Source organism: Maniola hyperantus, chromosome 18 (assembly GCF_902806685.2).
Source record: "Maniola hyperantus chromosome 18, iAphHyp1.2, whole genome shotgun sequence".
Classification (NCBI taxonomy): domain Eukaryota; kingdom Metazoa; phylum Arthropoda; class Insecta; order Lepidoptera; family Nymphalidae; genus Maniola; species Maniola hyperantus.
This window is the reverse complement of record NC_048553.1, coordinates 5,317,224-5,334,169: the sequence shown is the minus strand read 5'-3', so window position 1 is coordinate 5,334,169 and position 16,946 is coordinate 5,317,224. Positions and strand designations below refer to the sequence as shown.

The window sequence follows — 16,946 nt, the reverse complement described above, 5'->3', positions numbered from 1 at the left end:
CTAAAGTTGCATTCCTTGTATGTATTCGTGAAAAAAACCAGTTACACGATAAGAGACAAAAAATAGGTTAGCTGCGTCTCTGTTTATCACATTAGCAACTTTATCTGTGGTCTCTTTTTAGTGTGAATGAGAAAGCAAACGGTCCTGTAATCTACCTTTATTACTCTATCTACGACCAAAAATTACTCTGTGGTCTTTGTCAAAAATATAAAATGAACAGCTGTCCGTAAATTATTTAGAAAATCTTTATTGAGACTAAATTAAGCAAAAAGAGTTAATATATGTTGTGTGAAAAAATTACATTGTTTTCGTGCGCAATATATTAAGTTGGTCGTTGATTGCTTGAAGAGAATGTCAATTCCTCCACTAGTTTGCAGCACTCCTCCACCACCCGAGCAGTGCGATGACGACAAAGACCATGAAGAATTTGATATAACATACAGTTGTAAGTTAAATATTTTCTCTCTAATGCACTGTATACCCAATAGTTAGAATATGTAACAAATAACCTTTAATTAATTAGGCCTTGTCCTAAAAAAGTTTCCTGTAGTGCAGATTATCAAGTATCAACAATAAAACTTATTGTTCCTGTTTAACTTGGTTCTAATTTAGTATTTGTTTAGTACAATATTTTTAGATACAGTTGTTTACCACTGTTTGTGGTTATAAACATCATTGAATCACATACTATCATCTTTCAAATTGATATTTAAATCTTATTCTAAATACTTATATAAAAAGAAAAACTGACTGACTGATCTATCAATGCAGTTCAAACTACTGGACGGTTTGAGCTGAAGTTTGACATGCATGCATGCATGCATGCTATTATGACATAGTCATCTGCTAAGAAAGGATTATTGAAAATTCAAGCCCTAAGGGGGTAAAATAAGGGTCTGAAATTTGTGTATGCCACACATATGAAGTTGCGGGCTTAAGCTAGTATATCTGTAAAAGGAAAATGTGACTCACTGATCTATCAATGCCCATCTAAAACTACTGGACAGACTGGGCTGGAATTTGGCATGCAGAAAGGTTTATGATGCAGACATCACAAAAGATTTTTGAAATTCAAAGGGTGTAAAATAGAGCTTTGAAAGGACCCCAGGCCTAAAGTAAATTAAGGTATGGAAAATGTGATTTCAGTTGAATGTCCTGGGATTTTGATATGTTATAGACTTATAGATTTCAGTGCCCTGAGCAAAAATTACTGTTTCCGAGTCCCCTTCAGAGTTCCAACTGATTTTGTAACAGTTACTTAACAAAGTATTAGATTAATAAGTTCCAATTCCCAACTTTATTTAAATAACTGACATTAGTTTGAACCTATTTTGCTATAAGCTAGCCATTCAAAGAAAGATAAAATGACTATAAAATCCTTAAAATCAACTTGAAATGCACATCACATGCATTTACAGACCATAAGTATCGTTTCACATCTTGATAATAATATGAATACATAAGGGTGCAAAATCAGTCAAAACTCTGAAAAGGACTCAAAAGCAGTACACCCATACTCTTTCTCAGGGCACTGAAATTTATAACATATCAAAATCTCACAACATTTATCTGAAACCACATTTCCTATACTTTAGGCGCAGGTCCTTTGTGTAATCTATGTGGATGAAGTGGCAAGCGTAAGCTAGTCACACTAATATTATAAAGGCAAAAGTTTGTATTTGTGTGCGTGTATGTTTGTTACTCTTTTAAGCCAGGTACTCATTACACAAGCTTCAACCAGACAGATACAGATACTGACTTAACACGTAGGTAACTTTTTATGTTAGCATATCAAAAAGTTGCTGCGTGATTTAAAAAACTTGTATCCACACGTAAAAAATCGCGAGTATCGTTTAGTTTACCATAATTTTTGTTTGTTTGTTTGAAGTTCTTTACTTGAAAATAACTGTCCTAGTATCCACAATCATTCAAAAATTTGTGGTTATTAATACCATACCTGTCAGCCAAAAAGATTAAAAATATTACACAGTTCTAGTATCTTTGCTGTCAGCTTCATTTTCTATTATTCAGAAAGCATATCTTAGTTTTATGAAATGCCACTACTCAGGTTAAAGACCAGTAGCCACAGGGACATAAGTGGCACTCCGCAACTTGATTAAGAATGGCTGTCCACCTAATGTAGATAGTCTTACAAAGCTGTATATTCTTTTCTGTTATTGAACTAATAAACATTGATTTTGTGATTTTATAATTTCAGTATCACAAGAAGATGATGAGGATAGTAATGAGTATAATTATGGAAACTATTCTTCTTATAATATAATATATCAAGCAACATCAGAAAATGTAGAAAAAGATAAATGGAATGCAAATCTAACCAATGTATCTGAAAGTAAGGGTGAACAACAAAAGGAAACTGAAGGAATATTAAATGGGGTAAATTTTATTACCACTGGCGAATTAGCTAAAGAAAGTAGGCCAAAATTAGAAGAAAGTGTTGTTGAAGATTTAAATTTGATAGTTAACAAGGATTTAGTACATTCCAATGACATTGTGTCTAAAGAAATTGAGACTGAAGCTAGTGTTGAGATAGAATGTACTGACAAACAGACAAGAATACAAGATGAAGGTGGAACAAATATCTCCATTAAAGATGAAAATACAGATATAAGTGTTTCTACTCTAATAAATAAATTAATCATTCCTGATGAAAATGAGATTTTAGATGATAAAAATGAAGAAATTCAAGTGAATAATAAAGAAAGTGCTATAAATGATGTCCATGATATTTCCTTAGTGGCTGATTTACCTGAACCTGTGACAGTTGAAACTGAGGAAATCACATTAAACAATGAAACAGAAATGACTGTTGATCAAAATGCTGTGATACAAGTTAAAGATAAACCTCCAGTTAATGATGACTTTGGAGATTTTGAAGACTTTCAATTTACTTCAAATTCTGAAAACTGTCAAGTTCTATCTGTTAATAGTGAGAATCCATGGGAAAATCCAGAAGATAATGAAGGTCCAGAGTTTGGCGATTTTACTGCTAATTTTGATTTTAAAGAAACAAAGCCAGTTGAAAGCATAGCAGATGACATATCAAGTACAGAACTTAAAACAAACACATCTCTGGAGGATGACAATGACGATTTTGGTGATTTTGATGATTTCAGATCTTCTGATAATACAGAAACTGTTGCAGATACAAATGAATCAATGTCTGCACCAGATGTTACTCTATGGAATGTTAATTCATCTGCTAGTGATCTCCAAATTGTTGATAGTATAAACACTGTGTTGACTTCAATATTTGCCAATGAAATACCTGAACCAGAAAATGAATTATTGGGAAAATTAGAGTCATGTTTGAGTGTAACATGGGGTCACTTAATTGATATTGAAGTTAGACAACCATATATGGTCAACTGGAATAACTCATTGGGACAGAAAACTCTTCTTAAAGCACTGTGCATTGATTCTAGAAACATCGTAAGTTTACCACTATTTTATCATTATACCAAGAATATTCTTAACAATAACCTGGGTAGGTATATTACATGCATCTAGATAAATCAATTGTTTACCTAGATCCTACCTACACCATAATCTTAAATAAGTAATTGCATATGCAATATAAATGCAATAGCATTTATCCATGTATTTTTTCTTATAATGTATTTGATATGATACGAACCATTAAGGTGGGTAACGGCATTCCCGCCGCCATTTCCAGCCACATTTAACAACACCTTCATGACATAGACACATCTTCACTCCCACCTAGACCTGCTGCAACACTGTTTTTTATAAAGCTTTATTGTCGCCAAACGCAAGCCTATCTTGCAATAAAAAATATAGTTATTAAAAAATTTGCTTATGTTGTTTATATTTAGTTGTTTGGACCAAAATGGAATTACAACATGCCGAAATATGCCGTCAACCTCACCGTGGCGCCCTTGCAGCCGCAGAAACAGTTCACCCCAGGCAGTGGCAGTTCCAGTAATGAATCTGCTGAAAAGGTTCCTAACAAGGAGGCAGGTGCATGGGTGGATCCTTTTACACCTGACGGACAAGAATGTAAGTAACAATACATTGAAATAGTTATTATTATAAGCTATTTAACCTAATTACTAAAAATTACTCTACTAAGTAAAGTATTTTTATTTGAACAATATAGCACAATTGCAGAGTGGAGTGGAGAAAAGGTGTAGTCGTTTTCTTGATAACAGTCAAACTAAGCTTTATTTACTTTGAGGCAGCAGCGTCAGGGCGCCTCTACTGCCGTTCTATATCTGAAAAGCGATTAATAGTTAGAGTTATCACCAAAAACATGGGAATTTAGAAAAAACTGATGTTTCCGAAAAGTTTTGCTTTGTAACTAAATCATATCACAAAAACTATTTAGTGCAGTTCACCTCTTTTTAGATATAGGACGGCAGTTGGGTTTCCTCTAGGTTTTGTTTTTATTATGCCAATTTCAACTGCATGGCAAAGTAAATAAAGCTGAGTTTTAAGTTATCAATAAGGCGCTGCGCCTAGTACGTTCAGTCCACTCTATAGGTATGCATCAAACATGTTATCATTCAAGATGTGGTCGCAATAGCGTAGCTCGTACCTCAGTATCGGTTTACATAGATGGCGTGACAATACTTTATATGTTTATACAATTCAATCTAATATCGACCTTATGTCGTAAGTACTAAGTATATTCCCTAGATTCAATCAGTTTTTACTTGATTTGAATTTATTTGGTTTATTCTTGGTCTGACTTCTCAAGTTAACCCATAGTTAATCCTTTATAAAGCTCAATCCATATTACTAAAATTTAATTATTCTACATAAAATGAATCAACTTGTAGATTTTTGTTGATCCTAATACAAAAGTTTCTTATGTTGGTTTTTCAACATATTATTATAGGTACGTAGGTAAAAAAATAATTAACGAATTTGCCAGAAAATGCTAGTTTTAGTAGAAACTCTAGATTTTAAATGCATAAACACAAATTATGTGCCTGATGTTGGCAGCTATGAAAATAAGACGCTAATTAGATTAATTCTGTTTTACACAATTCTAAACTAAAATGACAGTTCTCAATGTATTGCTATCCCTTTCATAATACTACTTGCGGAAAAGGATGGCACTAGATTTACACTTCTCAATTTAAGGCCGAAATTAATAATAATTAATTCATCAATCTATCTATAATCTGTTGATGAGTTACTGAGTGACGTTATTGTCGTTTCAATAAAGACCATATTTTTTTTACAAATAGCAACATTGCTAAATCTATTGACAGATTCCCGACAGGGTTGATTGTTTACAATTAATTTCGGCCGCTAGTTTATAGATTGTGTAAAATACGAATTAGCCACATATACAATATGTCACTAGATTAATAAATAATTAAAGATTTTAAAGTATCAAAAATCAACAATTTACATAGAATTGTGATAGAAGTCAGGCTGCAGTTACGAAGCTGGAGTCTCATATGGCTCCAGCAATTTGATCATTTGGGTTAGGTAATGTTTGAGCACTATTGCAGCTCGTATTACATCTGACGCTAACCATAAGTTTGTCACACTGTTTTATTAACTCTTTTGCATGTCTTGCACATGGATTCACATCACTCACCTATGCATAAATCGCTTCTTCCTAACTCCCAAACACCCAAAATCCATTAGACACCTATGCCGAAGCTCTACTCCTTGACTTAGAGCACCTAATGGCCACTTTAGACCAAATGGCTCACAAACACTCTACATTAAAAATATCAGAGCTACTTTCACATGGTAAGTTGTATAATATTTAGAGAAGCTCACTCAACACAACATTGTGACTAATTCTGTTGCACGCAATCTCTAAACAAAACTATGTAAATTGACGGGTCTAAATCTAATGCTATCCTTTTCGGTACTTACTATGCTTTATGAAACGAATAGCAATATATTTAGACTTGGCATTTTAGTTTAGTTTGGCAATTGTGTACAACAGAATTAGCCACATATTTGTATGAATTCACTTCTTTATTCTGCTAGATGATTTTGACGTTGACGAAGCTGCCAATTGCGATTCATAAGGCTCTTTAGATTCTTTACTATTGCATCCAATCTGAATCCGAGAATTCGCGACCCGAAGTAGCCGTAGTAGGTTCTATTTGTATGGAGACCAACGCACTTGGTTCAAACGTTCGAAAAACTTCGGATCGAGAATTATCAGATTCGGATCAAATGCAGTACGTAAAGAGCCTGACGGTTCGCGACACTTTGCGCCATTCGTTTTTAATTAAAGTAATAAAATGTTTGTCATATTTTTTAATTTAACTAAGAAATTTGTTTGTATATTCGTACAAATTGAAATAGTTTTGGTTTCAACTGTGGCAATATTTATGCACTGTTTATAAAATCCCACTAATTCTATAGCGAAAAAGTGTCTTTTTTCACTTATACATCCTATCCTACCTGTACAATCTCTTGTAATAACTACTCATAGATGAAGGCTCCAAGCATATTCAGATGTTTTCTAAGATTTTTCGAACTAAACTGATTCGCAACTCTACTATGTTCTAAACATATTAATATTTGTGGGTAACAAAAACGACAGGTTTCGAGTCAACCGATTTTTAAAATTGCCTCGGTTTAAAAGTTTAACTTTTCTGAACAACAACAATCTATACTCGATCGTATACTTATAAAACTGTTATATGTTTCAGCTTGCAATATAGAAAACAAAAGCATCCCAATCGAGACAGCCATTAGACCAACTGACTTAGATGTGTTTGAAAAGGACACATCTACGAAATTAAGCAAAATTTACTCAAGTACAATAAATGTGCAGCCAGTACGACATATCAATCTACCCGACACGCACATATTTACGCCTACTGATTCAGAAACTCCAAGATCTAAAACAATTCACTACGACAGTGGTCCATCTGGTCTCATTCCTCAACCGGTTCTAGAAAGTAAAAAATATCAACTAGAAAATTCATCTTCTCAATTAAACGAGGCTGTCGATAAAGAATATTGGGATTTCCAAGACTTCAAAGGATCCAACACAGTCAGTCCACCAACAAATACAATTACTCAAACAACGGAGGAAACTGTCGTCAATTCTATCTCTGACAGTGTTATAGCAAAAGCTAGTGCAACATATCAAACGCAGATTTTGCAGCCTATAAAACTTGATCCTGTTATGCCTACACTAAATTGGCCAGATCCAGGAGAAGTTAAAGAAACATTTGATGACTTTTCCGATTTCATATCAAGCACTTCCTGGAATATTGAAAAAGATAATCATGCATCCATTTCATTAGATACACATAAAGATATTAATAAAGTTAAAAGTCCTAAAGAAGAAGTATTCACAACTGACAATGTGGATGATGAATTTGAAACATTCCAATTTTCCCGAGCTTCATCGTCAGCCGTGGACTTCAGTTTGAGTACAACTGTCAGATCTCAAATCTCACTATCAGAAAATCTCACAATGATAAGTGTTGCAAACTGTGATAATCCACCAGTCAAGGTGGGAAATAAGAATTCTAAAAAATCTAATAGTGTAATTTTAAGTGATCAAAGTTCATCTACATCAAATATTATTCCTGATGTACAAGATGTATGTATTAGTTCTCCACAAACAACTGCAATTCAAAACTTTAGCGCCGACATATTGCAACCGACAAGCGCCAGCAGTAGTGGGTTGAATCGCCTGCATAAATCAGATCAAATTTTGCAACCATTGTCATTAGAAAGTTACTCACAAATCAATTGGCCAAACCCTGGAATAGACTTGCAGGATTTGTCGCGGTTTAATCCTATCAATAGTCTCCATTCATTGAAAAGCGACTCGAGCACTAGTGGCAACAGTAAAAATTCGTCGCCTGCACATAACTCGGCCAGTGCGGTGTCTAATCAGACGTCTGATGATGATATTTGGGGAGACTTCGTGTCGAGCGCGCCGAAACAACAGCATCCCACTCCTAAAAAAACTACATTCGCGGATGACGATGAATGGACTGACTTCGTATCGAGTCCCAGTATGAAACCCCAAAACGGCTTGAATACTATTAGCTTTAATGTTCATACAAATTTAAGTATGCAAAAATCTTCTGGCCAAAATAACTTTGGGCCTAGAAATAATCAAATCCCTCTCGAAATCCCAACTTTAAATTATATCACTCCAAAATCGAGTAATCGTGAAATATATTCCGAAAAGCATTTCCAAAATTTATAACAGTACTGTAATTATTTTCTATGATATACATACTATGATGTACTTAAGTTAAATATAAGATATATGTAAATAGTGTGGTGGTGGGACAATGTCAATATTGTTAGTAAATGATATCGTACTTAGTTAAATTATTTTCGAGTATACCTAGTTAACAGTTTTACCTTCGCACTTTTCACCTTGAATTTCTCGAGCACAGTATTCAGCACGGAAAACTTAATGATATGGAATACAATTTTATGTTATTTTATTAAATGACAAACCCGTCCTATTTATTTGTATTAATTATACATTTTTGTTGCGATTTATATGAAATTAATGTAATTTAATTTAGAAAAAGCAATATTTATAAATACCAAGTATTAAAATTGTTTGTATATAATGTTAAAAATGTATAAAATGTAAAAATAGATAATTTTATCATCACAATAAAAGATTGTATTATTTATGTTGTTTTTTATTAAAAGAAGGAAATGTATGGCTGTTATTCCGATGGGTTAGGTTGTGGCTAGGTTATTCCAGCAATGAAGTGCTAGATTGAAATGTATGGATTGCTTGACTAATGAGTATATACTATATAGCATTTATGCGATTAGGTAATATCTATCACTTGTTTGGCGAAACAAGAAAAAACATCGTGCATTTTTGCCTCCAGTAAAGTTTCCTCCATAATTTTCTCAAAGTTGTGTGAATTCTGCCAGTCCGTACTTGACTAGATGGTCTAAAGCCTCATTCTGAAGAGACTCGAGACAACCTGAAAGGAAAGCTGAGGCCCGGTTTCTAACTAAGCGGAGAGGATAGGCGTGTCCAGTCGATCAATCAAATTTTTTATTAGATGACGTGAAAAAAATATCACGTTATTTGCTTGGTCGACTGAACACATCTCTCCGCTCCGCTTATGTGGAAACCGGCCCTTACACGATGATTGCACTCTGCATGCTTCCGAGATGGTCAAACACGTAGTTTTGTTTTGCTTGATGCATGCAGACAGACAACGAAGTGATCCTTTAAGGGTTCCTTTTTTCCTTTTGAGGTACGGAACCTTAAAATGACCGAAAATTACTCATTTTTACCCATTTTTTGTATATTTCGATGTAGTTTTTTGTAAGAAATGTCTTAGTAGGTAAATACTTAAAAAAACTGACGCCGTAGTTTTTTAATATTTCATCCTAGATGTACAGACCCAAACGTACAGTAAGTGGCAGAAAGTAATGTACATCGGCTTTGTAGAGCGTTGTCTCTGTCACTCATACCTATATGACGTTTTGTCGGTCTCAACGACAGAGACTATGCTCTACAAATCTGCTATCTCCTTCTATAGGTCAATGTACTGCGGTCGTAAAGGTTTCTGCCGCGTACTGTAACATATGTTTCATGTCATGTACAAAGATCATCTAAACTAAAACAAAAAGATAAGTTAATATTGTATTTATTTTGTATCATTGATCAGGTTCTATTTCGGTATCTGAGCCATCCATTTCGTCTATAGGAACAGCGATAGTGGCCTTGTCATCGTCGATATGTGAAGCAAACTTCGGCAAGTTGTTTTCCATCGTAACTCTGTACGGGCACTGCTCGAACTCCGGCCAGGAAATGAATCTGGAATAAAATACATCATTATCATCATCATGATCAACCCATCACCGGCTCACTACAGAGCACGGGTCTCCTCTCAAAATGAGAAGGGTTTTGGAAATAGTCTACCACGCTGGCAAAGTGCGGATTGGCAGACTAATATGAAAAATAATATGAAAAACGGTTTCCGACAAGTGTGAATAGCTTTATATAAAATATTCTGCCACTGGAACATCTGATTTAAATCCGGACCCGAGAAACGATAAGTGGGAACGGGGGGTAGCCCGACTAGGAATTGCAATCCCGCAAAACGGGATCCGGCATTCCCGCTCCACTTATTAATCTGCTGGATTAATAAGTGGAGCACCTTCAAAACGCGGATCCCGCAAATTTAAATTTACCGCAAAAACATTCGTGAAGTTTTGCGTAAGAAAGCGAGTGGCTCGAGCACGACGTTACCGTTTCGCACATTGGGCGGGGGCTGGCATGCGGCTTCGTGTTGTTAGATGTAAGGGTAAAATTAAACAAAACTTTTGATGCTTTGACATTTAAAAATTAAGGTCTAATAAGGCTGATTACTAATTACTCGTACTTAATTATAATTTCATTGTTATTTTGTTAGAAAACAAATAATTTTTGTTGCATAATTTAAGACATGTTTAATTAATAATACTTGATTTTTTAAACAAAAACCTGTAGTTTCAATTCGATTTTATAACATAATTTTAAATAAGATAAAGTATTAATTTTTCGATCTTATAAGATCAAAAAATTAATACTTTATCTTACATACAAACGGGGCAAAAAGTTTAACTACTGTGAATAATTTCAAATATGATCAATCCCGCGGGATTGAGTGAGCTGCGGGATTGCAATCCCTAAGCCCGACCTCTCTTCAACGAGATCGTATCTTAAGAAGATTTTTTCCCCCGTCTATCTGCAAGAAACACTCGAAATACACACCTTTTAAAGACAGTCACTTTCTGGTGTAAATTGAGATCACCAAATTCTGTGAATATCGTCATGTGAGGCAGTGCCGCATCATCTCCACCAGGAGCTACTTCCTTGTTCGTGTCGGGGGGATCTTGGCCAGTAATAAGCCACACGCCGCAACCGGGAATCCATTGCCTAAAAGATATGTAACCTGTGATTTATTTATTATGAGTGAGACTTCTTTATCTGCGTAGTGCGCAGTATATCAAATCAATTCGAATAAATTTCTTTTGCAAAATTGTGGATACATAACAGATAGAACTACAATAGTTAGACCCGAACACAACCTACTGCATCAGACAGTGTGCAAAAAAATGCAATTACATCCAACCAGTGGTCACTAATTAATTTAAATTACGTAAAAAGACATATACAATAGTAACGACGTCCGGTCCGTCCATCGGCCGGTCGGTCCGGTAGGACGTCCCGACCCGTCGTGACCACGACCCGTGCAATTGGGTTGAAATATCGACAAATAACAACATCAAATTAATCGTGGTATGTACCCGTTATCTACATTAAAATATTATAAACATTACTCGTGTAATGATAAACCCCGCATTGAGTTGCACTAAGAACTTTAGGCGCGTTTCAATTTTTTTTACCGGAATCAAAGGTGTAGCTAATAGAGAAAAAAATGAAAATCTATTGTATGGTATATGTTATGTATTATAGTTAAGAGTCTACTTTTTACTAAGCTATTATAGTGATCGCGATCGATTTGCTGTTGCCCATTGAGGAGTTCCATCCGCTATTTCTGAAACTGTTTATTTAATCTTCACTAAATTCACACTGTACCAACCTTTGTAGAAAAAAAGAATTGTGTAAATCGGTTTAAATTTTACCGAGTTATGCGGTAAAATAGGTAAAAAATTTGATCCCGTATCCCGACGAATCCCTTATTATTTTCGGGATGAAAACTACCCTACTATGTTAACCCGAAGTATCAGCTACCACTGTACTAAATTTCATTTAAATCCGTTGAGTAGTTTACGCGTGATGCGCGCACAGAAAAAAAAAACAAAAAAAAACAAACAGACAGTCAAAAATTAAAAAAAAATGGTTGTGGGGTCTGTATCGATAATAATGTTTCCTCCCATTAAAATTTTCAAAATATATTTAATGTACAAAAATCATCCAGTTACAGTTTTATGCTGGATGCTTAAAAGTTACTAATCAGTTTTTAAATGGTGCTATGGTTTGGAGGCTTTCTTTGTGACTCAAATTTTTAAAAAAACCTAATCATTTTTTATTCAAATACAAGTTAGACTTTGATTGCAATCTCACCTGGTGGTAAGTGATGATGCAGACTAAGATGGTAGCAAGCTAACCTGGAAGGGAATGGAAGTTTCATTTAACCCATACCGCTTTGGTTTCTACACGGCATCGTGTCGGACCGCTAAATCACGGTTTTGCCGTTAGGCTGGTAACTAGCCACGGCCGAAGCCTCCCACCAGACACCTTCCTTTAAGTGTTAAGTACTCGTTACACATATAAAGGAATAAAGGATATGTAAATTGTAAACTTACTCTAACATCGGGATAACTCTAGTACATTTAGAAAAAGTTTGTGGTTTAAAAAAGTACCACAGAAGTGGCAGATCCCTCGGCGCACACGGCAATGTCTTCTTTCGTGTTATCCTCACTAAATACAGGCAGTTCTCTTCAATCTGTTGTAGAAAAAATATTCAGTTCAGATTACCTTAATTATAATTACTGTGTTTTAGAACAATATAATTTTTTAAACGTTCAAAGAGCTGCATTGTAATTATATTGTAATATGGGCCTTTGAAAGTAGTTTCGATAGCTGCAAAAAGTTTTGCTACTAGTCTACTAGATGGCATAAACAGTCGCTTCAATACTGAGCGAACATACATTTTGGCAGAGCGTCGGGCGCGATGCCCAGGAGACGCGGGTTTAGGTATTATTATTTCAGCGTTTCTTGCGAATTACAATCACTGAAAAATGTATACACAACAGTGTCGTGCTGTACGTTTTGTAATACAGTTCCTTGTATTTACCTATATTGTTCTCACGCGTTTTCTTTATTTCAGGCTCCTATTCAAAATATCTATATCAGTGTTCCAATACTTAACGATTTAATTAGAAATTACTTACGATGGTAGATTTCACATTATTTTCACTGAACATCCACGGCAAGAAGTGTACTTTAGGCACTCTGTTTAAAACTTTAAAATCAAAGAGTAGTTGAAAGAGTGCTGGTATCGATTTATATTTGCTCATTTGAATAGAACTGTCCGTCAGAAACTGAAAATAGGAAAAGATTCAATAAGTAAATTAAAATCATAATTCTGATCGCAATTAACTAGCAAATGGTACCTATAATATTTTAACAAACATGATGTAAGAAAATCCTTACTTCAGCTAAATTGTGGTTGTATACGTCTGCCAGTGTAGTTAAAGCCTCCCTAGTGTACCTGATTTTCATTTTTTTCCAAACTACATAGATCTGTTCAGAACTGTGTTGAACTGTGCAGAGTACAAAATAGCACAAAAAATCCTTTTTGGAAGATTGGCCAGGTTCCCAGTTCACAGCCGATATAGTACGTACAAAAACCGGTCAAGTGAGAGTCAGACTCGCGCACCGATGGTTCCGTACTTTTTTCAACGTATTTTTTTCAACATTTTTTGCACAATAAATCAGAAACCATTATGCATAAAAATAAATAAAAATCTATTTTAGAATGTACAGGTAAAGCGCTTTTATTTGATACCCCACTTGGTATAGTTATCTTACTTTGAAAATTGTAAATACCAATTTAAAAAAATAAAATAAAAAAGTAACAAATAGTTCATTTTTAATTTTATTTTTTTAATTTATTTAATTAACTAGCTGATGCCCGCGATTTCGTACGCGTGGAGTAAGGTTTATAAAAATCCCGTGGGAACTCTTTTACTCTTTTTGGGTTTGTGGGTTTTTTACTCTTGGTTTAAGACCTGGAGAGTGACATAAATTAAAGAGTTCCTACAGGATTTTTAAAAACCTAAATCCACGCGGATGACGTCGCGAGGCGTCCGCTAGTAAAATTATTATTTTTTGTTATAGGAATTTTATGTCAGTGGCCAAGGTTATTAATTTATTACCCTATTCAAAAACTAACAGACCCAGTTTTGCGCTTCGTTTCTTTGTTATGTGTCCAACATTTGTTGAAGTTAGTGCCTGTCTATTAGCACCTGAATAGGTATAGGATTATAGGTATGTGGTAAAATGAAAATACCTCATAGTGATGTCCTGGCATAGCAATATAAAGGTCTGGTCTACCCAATTGGCTGGTTTCATTGTGGAAAACTATAGTACTTATGAGGTGTTTCACAAAAGTCAAACTTGGCATGGCACCAATTATGTTCAAAATTCTATCTGAAACAAATTCATGCACATACAACTGTCACTTAGACTGGCTTAATGGATACTTTACCGAGATGTGTTGTTGGCCTATCGGTAATTCTTCTAGAGAATATCTTACCAATAGATAGCGCCGTGTTCTCGTTTAGTCTATCAGGTTCAAATAACACCAAGTTCACCAATTAATTACGGATTTATTACAGTTACATAAAATAGAATAAATACTGTGACAAACTAATAAGAAAGGACCAGTTATTTCGGCGAGCAGGGAACAACTGAACTGCTCATGCTATTTCTTACAATATATGCCCGTGTGGCTAAATGCTAGCGTAAGCAGCCCCCTATAGATACATATCTGGAATTTCGGCTTTGCAGATGAATGAATCATAACTTAGCAGTCATAGCTGCTCTGGTTGCGATACCCAGAGAGATGCAAAGGTGGCATTCTGCAGATCCATACTTTTTGATAGTATGTATTTAAAAATTATTATCATTGATGCAAACTTATTTACTTACCGTTATCATCAGTCGCAAGATCTCCTAGCAATTCTTTTAATCTATTGCCATCATCCAATTTGTCTTTAAATGCTAACTTCCACATTCCAAAGAAATCACCAGATTTAAAATGGATTTTGTCAGGAAATTGTGATTGTATTTCCTAAAATTGTAATATCAGGTTACTATAAATAGAACTCACCAGTGCATTTCTGTCTACATACACTAGCCATAAGACTATTCTGCAGATATCTATCTATGGCTGTAATTTCATAAATTGATAGTGTATGTATGTATGTATGTATGTATATACTTAATTGCACCACAGAAACACAAATGACAGGTTACAAAAAGAAATCTTAATAAGTAGGTACAAAAAGGCGGTCTTATCGCTAAATAGCGATCTCTTCCAGACAACCTTAACGCTAGGGAAAAAACGAACAAATGGACAATGGGAGGTGGTGTAAAATAAACCTAAATACCAATAGCTAAATAAACTAAACCATATAATAAGAATATAAAATACATATTGTTAATACACTAATACATACAAATAAAATATAATAGACATACATAAGACTACATAGATATATATACACATATTTAAATAATAAACTATGCCGTTACTGATGATAGCAAAGAGATAGGTAATGATCTTTGACGTCAATTTTAAATTTGTTAAGGGATTCAGCACGGTGGATTTGCGAGGGAAGCTCGTTCCATAAACAGATAGTGATGATGATATTAAAAAAGGTAAAAGATTACCACCTCAATTTACCAAAATTCTTCCTCATATGATATTGTTACTTAATTTAATAATGAATGCTAACTACTTTAATTTAATTTAAAATTGGTTATGGATGGTAACTGTCTGAAATAAAATATTTTTATTTTATCTATTTATTTATTTATAAACACTGTAAAATATTGACATCATCCATGAATGACAATTAGTAATTGCAGACACGGATGGAGAATTGTTAGCTATTTTAATGCATTAGCTTAAGTAGAATGTGCCCCAGACTAAATGTGATCACATTATCTCCACACAGTTTTATCTATCCTACCTGTAGCGTTATTGTACAAAACCAGAAGCTTATTAAGGAGAAGAGTTTGTAAATGTCATCCATGGCCCTGGATTCAATAATTTTGAAAGATCAACCATTTCTCAAATATTTTAGACTAGCTGATGCCCGCGACTTCGTCTGCGTGGATTTAGGTTTTTGAAAAATCCAGTGGAATTCTTTAATTTTCCGGGATAAGAAGTCTATGCCCTTTCCCGGGATGTAAGCTAACTCTGTACCAAATTTCATCAAAATCGGTTGAACTGCTGGGCCGTGAAAAGCTAGCAGACAAACAGACACACTTTCGCATTTATAATATTAGTATGGATTATACTTACTGTTATGAATTGGGAAAAATGGTTTGAAATTTCATATAAATAAATTGGATTTTTTTGACAATGTAAAAGTTCCCGTGTCAAAAATCCAAATCCAGGGTTGATTTCAACAATAGGAGCATCGTTGCTGATGTAATTTACTAGCGTCTCAGTAATATTCCTTGCTGTATTTTTGTTAATTAAATACATTGTTTCAGGAGCCTTATATTTCTTTAGAAGTGATTTGGGCACTTTGTCAACAATTTCTTTATAATCTGCTGAGTTTTTTAAATAATTCATTACATCTGTTGCCACTTTCGGTTCTGGCTTATCTTCAAGTTGTTTATTTACTTTGTGCCGAAACCTCTTAAAATTTAAAAGGTTATGTCGCAGGATTAGACTTCTCGAAGTAGCTAGCATAGCTGTTACAATTTGTTTGTATGTTTAACTTTTATCATACCTATATTTTAAAACTTTTATTTCTTAAATATTCTTTCTTAACTTAAATTCAGGTTTCACACTGTTTTATTTTTGTTTATTGTTTTGATAAAAATAATGACAGTTGACAGTTGAGTTGACACAGTGACAGTGACTAAACTAAGACAATCGCCCTGCAGTGTTGCCATGCCAGGGCCCTTGAGTCGAGCTTTCGTTCAAGTTTCGTTCAGTTTGTGGTTCAGTTTCGTAAAAAGTTTTATACTAAACAGTAACTAGTTAGGTACAGCAAAAGTTACATTTTTGTTAACAATTGTTTTGGCAACTGCTAGGTAGTATCTAAATAATAATAAGCAACGGATCAGCCTGACTATCCAGCGCGGAAATGCAGCCAGTATTCTTGGCACTATTCCACGCGGGCATGATTTGTATAGTACTAACTTTATTGTACATGCTTAAAATTTAAAATAAAAAACAGGCCAACTGCGAGTCAGGCTCGCGCAATGAGGGTTC

At 34.5% G+C, this 16,946-nt stretch overlaps 2 protein-coding genes across 4 annotated transcripts; one reads left to right on the top strand and one right to left on the bottom strand.

The window, feature by feature from the left end:
• The first annotated feature begins 199 nt into the window (after positions 1–199).
• On the top strand, positions 200–8,642 carry Afti (aftiphilin). 3 transcript variants are annotated; one of them, XM_069504783.1, is made up of 5 exons: positions 200–442; positions 2,219–3,453; positions 3,858–4,041; positions 5,647–5,754; positions 6,675–8,642. In XM_069504783.1, exons 1-5 carry the CDS (start codon positions 352–354, stop codon positions 8,195–8,197), a joined length of 3,141 nt encoding a protein of 1,046 aa, XP_069360884.1. In that variant the 5' UTR covers positions 200–351; the 3' UTR covers positions 8,198–8,642. The 3 variants fall into 3 exon arrangements, with proteins under 3 accessions (XP_069360884.1, XP_034833729.1, XP_034833727.1); XM_034977838.2 differs by having other exon boundaries at positions 200–445; XM_034977836.2 differs by lacking the exon at positions 5,647–5,754 and having other exon boundaries at positions 200–445.
• A 965-nt stretch (positions 8,643–9,607) lies between these two features.
• On the bottom strand, positions 9,608–16,575 carry mtTFB2 (mitochondrial transcription factor B2). The gene is made up of 7 exons (XM_034977851.2): positions 16,023–16,575; positions 14,642–14,783; positions 14,001–14,140; positions 12,880–13,029; positions 12,292–12,431; positions 10,733–10,897; positions 9,608–9,793 (listed from the first exon to the last, which is right to left on the bottom strand). The coding sequence occupies exons 1-7, from the start codon at positions 16,416–16,418 to the stop codon at positions 9,634–9,636; spliced, it is 1,293 nt and encodes a 430-aa protein (XP_034833742.1). The 5' UTR covers positions 16,419–16,575; the 3' UTR covers positions 9,608–9,633.
• Between the last annotated feature and the right edge of the window lie 371 nt (positions 16,576–16,946).